This window comes from Urocitellus parryii, chromosome 10, assembly GCF_045843805.1.
Source record: "Urocitellus parryii isolate mUroPar1 chromosome 10, mUroPar1.hap1, whole genome shotgun sequence".
In the NCBI taxonomy this organism is placed as follows: Eukaryota; Metazoa; Chordata; class Mammalia; order Rodentia; family Sciuridae; genus Urocitellus; species Urocitellus parryii.
Genome location: NC_135540.1, coordinates 29,519,415 through 29,532,254, shown reverse-complemented (window position 1 = coordinate 29,532,254; position 12,840 = coordinate 29,519,415). Strand labels below are relative to the sequence as shown.

Here is a 12,840-nt window from a genome sequence, read left to right as displayed (position 1 = left end):
CCTCACCTCTCAGAGGACCTCCCGTAGTGTGTCAAACACTGGAATCAATTTAATATCAATGGCGGTGAGACTCAATTTTGTGTGGAGATAATTATAAAGCATTTTTTTCCCTCTGAGCAGAATGAACCCTTGTTATTTAATATTACCTGGATGAATATTTGCTTGAAATATATTATTTAATTTTTATAGCTTCTACTTCCAAAACCTCTGTGTACCACATTTTCTCCTCTGTGATGTAGGAAAAAATAATACTAACCACTTCAAGACATTATTGTGATATGTGGAGATGATGTTTAGAATAATATCTGGCTCCTAAGAGGGGCTCAATATAAATTAGCCATTATTATCATAATTCTGTACAAATTGTACTTTTAGAAAGAGGCAACCTCTTGGTCCATGTATTCAAATTTGAAAAAGGAAGTACAATAGTCACTCGTCTATTTTTTACCCCAAGCTAGTTATTAACGTGGGAACACTAAAAACCCTTTCTCCCATGATTGATTTCAACCTTTAAAAACATTCTTTATTTTACCTTGTTGAGCAGAATTTCTTGTGTATAAATTAGAAATGCTTGGGCTCAAGACCAAAGCCTGTGGATGTCTGTAAGTCAGTTTCCCATATAGCCTTATCCACTTCTCAGTCAATAATGATGATAAAAAGAGGACATGTTTGAGGTCAAACAATAACATATAATACATCACATTACATTAACACAATGTAAAATATTGACCACTTCATCCGCAAGTAAATATAAGTATTTTTAAGAAAATATTTCTATTACCTGCTGCAATTGCTTGATCTGCAATTATTTTTTCAAAGTCTTCTCTTTCTAAAAATCTCCTGGAAATAATTCAATATCTTAAATTATAAAATGATACATGAATGCTAAAAATTCATATTATAGGAAACAGAAATTATGACAGGTAATAGCTTTGCAGAAACAAATTCTGTCTAGCAACTTTGCAGGAACAGAGCAGTGACATGTACAGTCCAAAGCAATGTTGGGAAAGTCCAACCTGTATGTGAACTGCACATGACATAGAGTATTTCCTCATCCTTACTGAAGCATATTTGCCTTTGATGTTCATTTTACATAGACTAGTACTAAAGGAAATGTGAACTTGCAGAGAACCAGGAGTGTGACCTGCTCAAGAAGAGGTAATGGGGGCTGAGATGTGACTGAGTGGTAAAAAGCTTGCTTAGCATGTGTAAGGCCCTGGGTTCAGTAACCCCAGCCCTCCCACACAAAGATAGTAATAAATCTTCAGAGTTTTCTTATCATCTATCTAAAAAAAAATCCACATAACGAGGGATTTTACTTTTAAGTATCACTGTTGCTTTGCTGTTTTTTTTCTTAAGCAAATACACAGTATTTTTGCTTTTTGGGTTTAGAGCTGTACATATTTATCTCAGACATCATCAAATTATACTTTCATTCTTACTCTTGTATAGAAAATTAGTAACTGAGAAATATAGTATTTAATCAAATTGCACTTATTTTTATATTACTGATAACCTAATAGCAGACATTCTGATTAATAAAAAATATTTCAGTAATTTCAACAGGATAACCTGTCAATTTATTAAGTTTTAGTGTGGTCATTGTGTCACTCAGGTAGGTTACTCAGAGTGCTTTTGCTTTGTTTCTTCTTCTGGGATCTTCTAACTAATCATAGCATCATTTGTATGAATTCATGGGGAGGGTGAATTTCTGACACCCATGATATGATTATAACAAAATCTAGTAAGTTACTGAAGCATATTAAAAGACACCCAAGGTTCTATTTGTGGTTCAATTTGCCATTAGATGAATCAAGTTTACAATCAGGTAAATTTAAATTTTTAAATATAATTTCAATATAATGTTGAGAAGTTTTCACAAGGAAATATGTTCAAGAGGGATACTGGCCAGTTCAGTAATTTGTCATATAAAGGTATACTAGTTATAACTATTTACAATACTAGGTAAAAATATTTTATCTAAGTGGGTTGAAAATCACCCTATGATTTATTTATGTATGCATGTATATACATATATGAATATGTGTGTATGTATTATATGAAATTTGGATCTAGAGATCCCCAAATATTGTTAGATATTTGTCTATATTAATCAATTCTTGGATTATTTTTTCTTCATTTATGCAACTTCTGTTTTTTTTCATAAAGAATGAGAGCAGATTTCCTCACCCTGTGCTCTCCCTTCCTTCCTTCCTTCCTCTCTTCCTTCTTTCCTTCCCTCCTTCATTCCTTCCCTCCTTCATTTTTTGTATCAGGGATTGAACCCAGGGAACTTAACCATTGAGCCACATCCCCAGTCCTTTTTAAATTAAATTAAATTTATTTATTTTTTAATTTTGAGACAGGGCCTTGCTAAGGTGCTGAGGCTGGCTTTGCTCTTGCGATCTCCCGCCTCCACTGCTGGAGCAAGCTGCTGTCAATGCTGCCGTTTCCTAGCACCCATGATACAAGATGTGAACAGAGGTTAGGTTGTCCAAAGAGCACATAGTGCAATTCATGCACCTGAATTTCTTCAAAATTCATCTTCAAAAAATACAAGCAGTCATAATCACTTGCATGTGTACCAGCAAATGCATGTATGCAACACACACACACACACACACACACACACTATACATACCCTACCCATGAATTCATATAAATGATGCTATGATTAGAAGATCCCAGAAGAAGAAACAAAGCAAAAGCTCTCTGAGCAATCAACCTGAGTGACATAATGACCACACTAAAACTCATTCTCTGAAACAGGAGAAAGGTAATGGTAGTGGGGTGGGGGATGAAGAACTTCAGTCAAGGGCAATTTCCTGTTTAATATATTGGGTATTTTTGTTGTTGTTTGTTTGTTTGTTTTTCAAGTTCCAGACAATAATAAGCCACATAAAAAAAGGTTAAGTTGTGTATATCCATTGGCAAACAGAGAACAGTGAAAATGATATGTGACTTGTCAATGAGCAAGTGAAGGAGAGAAACAGAAGCAAAAAGAGACTGCACAAAACTTAAAAAAAAAAAAAAAAAGCAGAGCAAAGAAGAGCCATTTTGCTCATCCGCAAAGCAATCCTAGGATTAACAATCCAATTAACAATTGTTAACAATTGACAATTATATCATTTAAAAGGACAGTTATCTTTTTGTCCTGTAAGAAATAGGGAAAGTGGTAAACTGTTTTTTAAGATTTCCAAATAAAATGATTGTTGTTTATTAAGTTGTGAGATTTATTTTAAGAGATATGGCCCTGGGAACACATCCTTTCTGCATATTTGTCTGTGGTTGTCAGAATATTTCAGGATGCAAAGCCCTAAGAATAAATTTCCAGTGAACTGGCTGCCAAGGACTTAAGCAGACAGACACAGTAGCAGGGCAAGAATGACTTGTGGCTATCTTATCAGTCTGACTGAGAATTAAGGTCAGAGGCCTCCTGGAATGCTTTTCATATCACTCGTGTAAACAAAGCTTCTGTCAGACACATAGATTCACACTCTCTCCTTCTGAACCTCTCCCTGACCCCATCTTGGCTTATTTCTGCTGCCTGTAGCCTGGGACCAGTCAGTCAGCCAGGAAAATTAAGCCCAGATAATCCACAGGACAGATTATCCACTCATGGGTAGGAGATAATATGAATGCATTTATAAAATATCCCAATGATGGTAACTGCTTTGCAACGTTCCAGTGTTCAATTCTGCAAATCTAACTCAAATATTTATTGTATTATTGACAAATTAAGTTATCCTTGAAATTTCAAGGTATCAGAAATAGGGTTGATCAAATTATTCACCAGCCATAAAGGTGCTGAGAAATGGATACATGTCAGCTTAAAAAAGAAATGTCACCTTACATTAAGTCTCCTCCAAAATCTTTTCAAGGAAAATTTTAAAAGAGAGTACACACATACACACAGAATATGATCATATTCACCAGAGCAGCCAAACTGGTTATGAGAATGCTGATACTGAAGAACTTCCTTAAGAATTAGTAAGTAACTTAGCTTCTTCCCCAAGCTTGGGTCCCCTTCCTCTTACCATCTTGATACTTCTACCTTCTCTGATACATTTGCTAAAGGTTGAACATTTTGAAATATGTGTGTTAGGGTAAGAGTGCCTGCTGGCACACTCCTTGGACCTCTGTTCTGATTTCTTTCTGTCTATGCCTTACCAAATATTTTGCTAAATACTTCCTAAATATTTTACACATAACCCCTTAGTATATATGAAAGTATAAACCTTATGGGAGCTTGTTGAAAGTAGAAGTATATGGAAACATGGTTAAAATCATGAGCTGTAAAAAAAAAAAAAAACCCAAGCTGAATTTCATACTCCTACATAGTTGTAAAATCCTAAAACTTTTGCATAAACCCTAATTTAGTCTTCTATGAAATGTGAAAAATAAATGCACTTACTTTCAAATTAGTAGCTGCTAAAATACTTAGCCCATTTCTGGCATATCATAATGATTCAATAAAGGTTGATGCATGCAGTAAGTACTGGCTACTTTCAGTCATATTAGTAGTTATAACAGGGAGTTCACAGAACTAAAGTGGTTCAACTTACCTGCTTTCTTTTATTTTATGCTTTGCCAATGTTCTCTGAAGTGCAAGGTTCAGCCGTTCAAACTGGAAATTGAAAAGAAATGTTTTAAACATTTCCTTACCTAACAATTCATTTGAAAAATGCAGATTTAAAAAATCATTCTGAAGGTTTCTAAAAAAGGAGAAACTTTCTTGCCTGAATGATTTAATATAGTGGGTTTACACTTTGGAAGCTGGGACTGGGTTGCTATGTGTTCTTCTAACTTGGGAAGAAACAATGAGCTCAGACTAATGTGAGTTTGGCTGTGAGGTTGTACACAGGCTTTGCCTCTTTAGCTATGATATCACTGACAGCCACAGGACAATAAAGCTGAGTCTGAATCTAAACAGAAGCCTCCAGTTTGGTAATGTCAAGTCTTCTATAGAATCCATTGGCATCACTCATTGGTTCAGGAAATTCCCCTAGATGCCCTGCCACTACTTCAACCACAGCATCACATAACTCATTATGTCTCTCCAGTATACTACTAATGTTTTTTATTGGACTTTTATACTTTCTTCTTTAGGAAAGTGAGTTCTGATCCAAAATGGAAAAGCTGGAATACACTTGCTTCACCAAACTCAGCTATAGTAGGAAGAGGGACCATTCCTCCTCCCTCTCTTATAAGGGCAGCAAAGGTTAGAAGAAAATGACCAATTTTTTATTCCCTGCTGGCAATGAGAAGATCATGAAACACCAAAAAGGGTCTTGACTGAAAGACACAAAGGGATAGTCCTGAGGAAAAGGAAGAAAAAATATTCCGGTGACAGAATTGTTTGCATTTCTCTCCTCAAAACCATAATCAGGAGTTTCTGATTCAGGATAGGTGTAGCTCATTGATAGAGTGCTTACCTAGCAAGTGAAAGGGCCTGGGTTTGATCCCCAGTGCCAGGAACAAAACAAACAAAAAACCTTCTTGATCAGAGCAGCAATTCATATATAAACAAGATAATTCAACTTAGTTTAGTTTGGAAATAATTTGTAAGAAATTCTAAGAGTAACATTCTACACTTGACTATAACACTTCTCTAATACAATTTTACAGATTAAGCATTCAAGACTTTTGAATAGTGAACAGAAGGAATGTAACTCATTCATTCAATAAATATGTATATTCTATCTACTATGAGCAAGTGCTATTCTAGGTTGTACACTCACCCCAGTGGAAGAGACAGGTAATAAAAATTAAAAAAAAAATGAGTAGCAAACACTATGAAGGAAAACTGAGACCTCATTCACAAAGGCAGCAACCCTGAATTATTTATGAAACTTTTTCCATATTAATATATTTTGCAGAAAGAAAAAAATCACTCAAGCCCATGATTTCATGGATTTATATCCATTTCAACACTTTGTTACTAGTAATATCAAGGTAATGTTCTGCTCTTCAGAAATTCAGCTTTTTCAGCACTCTGGATGATGAACCTCATTTACTGTCCCACCAGTAGAACTAGTACCTGTGTTATGAATGCACTCTGAATGAAATTTTCATGAATAATTGCTATTTGAGGCAACATGGATGTGACTTTGGATGACCAGAAATTCTGACTTTGGATGGTCAGAATTTTATTGTCATAGTTTTTGGATGTCACTACTTCAATTGGTTTTTCACTTGTCTACGATTTTTAATAGACCAAGTATACTTTAATTCATAAGGGTAAATTATAACATTGCTCCTTTTTTTTCTCCTTACAACCCAATATTCTGGAACATATGTAGAACCTCATGATTCTCTTCATATCCTCTTCTTCTCTAGATCTGTGATATGGGGTAAAACCATTTATGTGAGCATATCTAATGTAATTGATTCAATTCAGAAAACGGATCAGATTTTCTACAACTAAGGCTCAAACTCCATTAAAGCTTCTTAGACTCTATGCCTGAGGAGCTCACAGGATTATCAGGGGGCAACATCTATGAAAAAAATAAACAATATAATAGTAAAAGACCAATAAATGATTGAGATTCAAAGAGTTTTTCATGACTCCAATTATGTTTTTTTAAGTTTAAACTGGTATTTTAACTTTATGTGCTTTCATTTTTTTTCAGACAAAAATTACAAATTTGGATGTAATGATCAAGACCTTTTAAACTCAAACATTCCACTACTCTGGAAGAACAGCTCCCATTGTAAATTTTCTAATGATAATGAATTTTAAAACTTGCCATCCCTCACAAAAACGTAATCAAAGAGTTAAATCTGATTACCTAAAATAAGCACTATGATGTCAAATACTATTTTGAATTTCTTCCTTTGGATTATTGATAGAACTGAAACTAAAACAGGCTGAACATTAAATCTGTCAATTTGAAAAAGAAACAGTGAAAAATAGAGGTATATATCAAAGACAAGCAGAGGTTTGGACAGCCAATGATGAAATTCAGATTGATTAGTGCACTTTTCAACTGTTTTCATCAATGGGGCATTTACTGTCATATGGCAAATGACCTCAGATGGAGAAGAAGAGTCATACTTCTTCCTACTATAATTCCTATAGCCTTGTCCTCTCTGCTACACGACACTAGTCAATTCTTTGAGTATTTTTGTGAGTTCATGAAAAAACAACACAGTTTATTCTAAATAAAGAGAAAGCAAAAATATAACTTATATTTAATATTCCACCCTGGCATTTCAGAACATTTCATTAGGAAAAAAAGTAGGGCAGTTTATAGTGGCCCACATGTCTCAAAGAATAACAGAATTCACACAATCCCATGACTTCTCCAAGAGAGAGGGAGAGAAATGGAACACGCACATCCATTGAAAAGATTTCAGAAGGCCACAGAATCTCTAGCTTGGACAGTTGTTGAAGGTATTTCCAATCCCTTTAAAGCCAGCTTATAAAAACTCAAATGATGATTGCTTCTTCACATGATAGACACCTAACAAAGCTATAAGGAACACAAAGAGCCAGGGAAATGTGACACAACTGAAGAACAAAATAAATGTTTAATAACCTACCATCAAGAAACAAGGAACTATGAATTACTTGACAAGAAATTCAAAATAACAATGTTTGCTCAGTAAGCTATAAGATAGCACAAATAGACAAAGTCAAGAAAATTTTGTGAACAAACGGAGAATAATAGAAAAGGAGTAGAAAATGTAAAAAATGAACCAAACAGAAATTCCAGAGTTCAATAACATATTAACTAAACTGACAAATTCAATAAAGAGTTTTAGTAGCAGATTTGATAGAGCAAAAGAATCTGCAAATTCAAAGACAAGTCATTTGAAACTACTCATTAGAAGATCAAAAAGGAAAAAGAATGAGGAGAATTTATGGGCCTTTTGGAACACTATCAAGTGAATCAGAATGTTTCAAAAAGAGATTCCAACATGTATATATTCTTAATGTAGCACTTCAAAATTTATCCAACAAAATATTAAAGCTAACGTGACAGAACTCAGGGAAAGGATGGAAGCAATCCAATTTTCTCATAATCACCATCTGTTCACCTCTGCGCATTTCACTCTATGCTTAGAAATAAGAGTATTAACCACTTCTCAGACTATGATACAAACACTCCCTGAGAAGGGCTATATTTCTCATCCTAGCCAAAGCTGGTTGTCTAATGACTGAAGAGGAGTGAACATAATTAAATATTTCCATTTCAATGATAATAAGCCAAAATACTATAGTGATAATATAATATTTGTAGTAAGCTCCCTCAACTTTCCTCTAGTTCTGATGCATCTTCCATTAAGCATCAATTTGTCTCCTCTTTCTCATTCTACCCTTATTTTTAAATCAGTTACTGCTCTAACCACTGAAAGCTGCTTGATTTCGGTTAAGTCACTAAATTTCTCTGATATTTCCTGCCTGCAGGTGGAGGGAGTTTTCTTTGAAATTCCTTTTATATCTAAATGTCAGTGAGTCTGGGTTCTTTGGTGCTCTGCATCAGTAAAAGGTTGATTTTTTATTAATTAAAATTATCAACATTTTATGATAGCTGAATTATGACTATGTCAATGTCCAACTTTATAAATAAAGTGAGTTTATATAAACCTATGAATATCAAAAAGGGATGAAGATATCATAAGGATTTGCAAATGCTCTTCTCTTTAGCCCTGCAGGGAGAGAGGAGCTCTCCACATCCGTTGCTTAAAATATTTGACTTCCTTTGGTAAATACCGTGTTCTAAAGTTTCCTTTCACTCTCTCTCTTTAATATAAAGAAATTTTAAAAATTTTATTGGTGCATTATAATTACTATATATAATGGTGGAAATCATCATCACATATTTGAACATGCACACAATACAACAATATAATTTGGTAAATTTCATTCATCAATACCTCTTTCCTCCTATCCTTCCTTCCCTAGTTCCCCTTCCTCTACTCCATTAGTCTCCCTTCTAGTTTCATAAGATCCCATCCTTTTTTCCTCTTTTTCTCTTTATATAAACATTGACTTCCTAGTTTGGCTTATTTCACTTAATATAATGCTCTCAAGTTCCTTCATTTTCCTGAAAATGACATAGTTTCATTTTTTCTTAAAAATCCATTGTGTATGTGTGTGGATATATATATATATATATATATATATATATATATATATATATATATATATATACCACAATTCTTTTTTCATTCATCTGCTAACAGACTCCTAAGCTGATTCCATATTTGGCTATTGTGAATTGTGCTGCTACAAACATATACCACTTTAAATGCTAACTTTAGTACTTGAGGATAAATACTGAGGTGTTATATAACTGGATCATACGGTGGTTCCATTGCTAATCTTTTGAGAAACCTATATATTGATTTTATATTGGTTGTACTAATTTACAATCCCAGTAAGGGTGCATAAGTATTCCTTTATCATCACTGCTGAGTTAACAACAGTGAGACACTGAAAATCACAAGCTCATGTCTCTGACCCAAGGGAATGCCTGGGTTAAATCTAATTTGTACAGTTTTTAGATTCAGAGCCAATAAAACAAAGGAGATTTCCAGACTTCTGCAAGTTGGCAGGGAATAAATGATACTCTTTGGAATTAGGACAGGAAAGCCTGTCAGAAAGCACAATATTCTTCAAATAATTCAATTTTAAAACAATAGATAAAGCCACTGAGTACTTATGGTATGGCAAGAGCTACGGATGATTCCACTTAGTACTCATAAAATTCTAGGGACTAAATAATATTATTATTTTCATTTCACAGATGAGGAAACTGAGGCTATCAGCAGTTAAACAGTTGCCCAAAGTGATAAAGTTTGTCAAAATTCATAATCTTTTTTGAAAATAATTCAAGATGTTAAATGTTTTAAGACTAAACACAATTTGAAGCATGGTTCTTCTTAAAAAATGTTTTCGTATGTTTTAAGGAAATATTCTGTATTTAGTATAACCTTAAAAGTGAGAAAGCAAGTGTTTAAGCATTTTCCTTAAACATATGTGAGTGTGTGTGTGTGTGTGTATTTGTGTGCATTTACAATTTCAAAATATCATTAACCTCTCTAAAGGATATGCACTCACTCACCTCTGGGAAAATCAGTTTGCAAATACTCTCTGCCAAGGTGTGAAGATAGACTCGGCTCCGACTGGTCTTTCTTTGTGGATGTGCTCCTTGTACGTTCTTCTCAGGGATGTCTTGACAGATGGGCAGGGCTGCTCTGCAGCTCTCCGCACCTCCTGCTACCTCCTCTGCTGGATCTTTAGGAACCTGACCTGGGGCCAGTAAGGAGAAAGGACATTCCCCTGTAATCTTGAGATCCTTGAGCTTTGTGCAGAACATGATGCTGGCGCTGTCTCTGCTGTGATTTCCGCTGGCTGAACTGCTGTCCTGATAAGCAACAGCCACTATCAATTCAAGAACACTGTTGACGGGTGTGTCTATGGGCAAAGAGAACAGAAAGAGAACTAAGAGGAGTGACCTTTCACACTTAGGAAAACAAGAGGAAGACAGGTGCCAGGAAATAAAGACCATAGAATCATATCATTTTCAAGTAAATAATTAAATATATATATATATATATATATATATATATATATATATATATATATATATAATGCAGGTGCCAATTACAAAATGAGTAGAACATCTGGCAAAGATATTTAATATGTGCACATTTAACTCTACTACTATAGTAAAATACTTGCTTTTAGTGTTTTAACATTTGTCAAATAAAACGTTTTTTTCTAAAATGTCCTTAACACAAACTACTAATTTTTATTTTTATAATCCATTTGCTCTAGTTTGATTCCTTAACAGTGGAATACCATGCCAAAAATTCAAGTCTAAATCTATATTTTATTATTTTTATTACTACATTCCATCATTATTCCATTCTTCTTTCTAAAAAAATATGAATTGTATAAACCAATATCTCCTAAAAAAATACCTAAAGAAGAAAGTATATATGGAAAGACATAATGATGCCCAATGTTATGTTTTTGGACCTGGAATATGGAATTTCAGATGAAAAACAAGATCAGTAAAAATGACTACTGCAAATGAAAACATTTATCACTATAAATAGCAAAATAACTTTAAAATATTATCATAAAATTAATTTCTCTTCAAAGAACTCCTCATGACTAAGAACATATGGAATTTTCAGGTGTCTGAGGATCCATATATAGAGAACACTTGGATAAATCAAGAAAGATTCTCTTTCCAGGCCCACTAAACTCATACACATCTCCATTCCTGCATATTCTCCCTTCTACTTTTTTGTCAATGTCATGGTTGTAAATCTCCACATAATTCATAACTCAATTATTGCTAGTTAATTGTCACTAAAACTGTCTAGTTTGAATTCAACACATCGTTAACAACACTAATGATCTTTGACTGGATCCACCAACTCAAGGAATAATGGAAAAACTCAAGGAATAATGGGAAAGAACCCACAGCTACAAATTCCCTACAATGTGTGTGATACAGTTTTGGGACTCTATATTTATAACTAATCCTATCAGCAACCATATGACACAGGTATTATTATCCCCAAAGGGCCAGAGGCTCCAAAGCTCAGGTCATTTTCTTGCAAGTGTGAAAAGCTAGAAACTGACAGGGCTAGTGTTGCAATTGTAGGTCTATCTGACTTCTGAGCCAACCTGTTTGCTATTACCCCGACTAATTTCAAGTGAGACCAATTTCTACATAATCAGGCTTAGTTTATAAACTAAGATAAGTTTATCTAAAAAAAACATGACTTACAAGTTTATATTAAAAGTCAATCAGAAATCTGTATATTCTGTCATTTGGATAATGGTATCTAAATCATCCAACACACAGTTTATATTTCAATTTTTAGTATTGGAATGTGATCTTTTTCTTTTCTGTGTTTTCCAATGCCCTGAATATATTCACAGTATGTATGTAAATTGTCACAAGTAAGTTACCTTATCATATTTGAACAATGGACAATTCATTTTTCTGAATGGAGAAAAATAAGAAAACCAAATTCAACAATGGACACCCAGGAGGTGTCATGCATATCAGATACAGGGACACTATGGATGCTGCCAGAAGCTCCAGAATGGGCTGTCACTTAAAGTTATACCCCAATTCTGTGATCACATGTAATTTATGAATCAATAGGGCACAAAGGGAGATTCCATGTGTTCAAGAGCAGAAAATATATTCTGCTCAAAGGGAATGGAACTGTTTATCTCAACCATTCACTGAGGCAGCCCAAAGGTCATACAGTGATGGGGAACAGCTATATGAATTCTCAAAGACTTAAAAGTCTAAAGTTTCCAGCCACATTCCCTTTGAGCCTTCATTCAATAAAAATCCATATCTCCATTTTTATCACATCTCAACATAATGCTAATATTATCTATTATTGTTTACTGACTTTTAAACTTCTATTTTTTATTTTTACTAACTTCTATTTTGATTTATCTGTAATGAGTAAACATTTTCTGTAAAGGGCCAGCTTTGCAGGTTATGCAGCCTTGTTTGCAACTACTCAATTCTACTGTTGCAGCATGAAAACAGCCATGGACCCTAAACAAAGGAGTGAGCATGGATACATTCCATTAAAATCTTATTTGTAAAATCAGGCTGCAAATCTGATCATTTGCTGACCCCTGGTTGTAAAAAACTGAGTAATTTAAATGAAACATTTTGATCTGACTATAAGGCCAGAGTTACTTTTTCATATTCATTTCCTGCTTTTTTTCTTTCCAAAAGAAGCAACTATGTGCATCTAACTCTTGTTGTTTGTAGTGCGAGAGACTAAACTCGGGGGGACTCCTGCATGCTTGGCAAATGCTCTTCCCCTAAGCTACATACC

General features: G+C 34.2%; 1 protein-coding gene across 3 annotated transcripts in view; it reads right to left on the bottom strand.

Annotated features, from left to right (window-relative positions):
- Positions 1–12,840, bottom strand: part of Gucy1a1 (guanylate cyclase 1 soluble subunit alpha 1) — a 59,570-nt gene that overhangs the window by 19,387 nt on the left and 27,343 nt on the right. For 2 of the 3 annotated variants that reach the window (XM_026384704.2, XM_026384705.2), the window contains 3 exons: positions 10,074–10,426; positions 4,566–4,627; positions 782–840 (listed from right to left, as the gene is read on the bottom strand). In XM_026384704.2, coding sequence (XP_026240489.2) covers positions 782–840; positions 4,566–4,627; positions 10,074–10,328 — 376 coding nt within the window. In that variant the 5' untranslated portion in view covers positions 10,329–10,426. The remainder of the gene's footprint in view (positions 1–781; positions 841–4,565; positions 4,628–10,073; positions 10,427–12,840) is intronic. The other variant, XM_077803144.1, reaches the window with a different exon arrangement.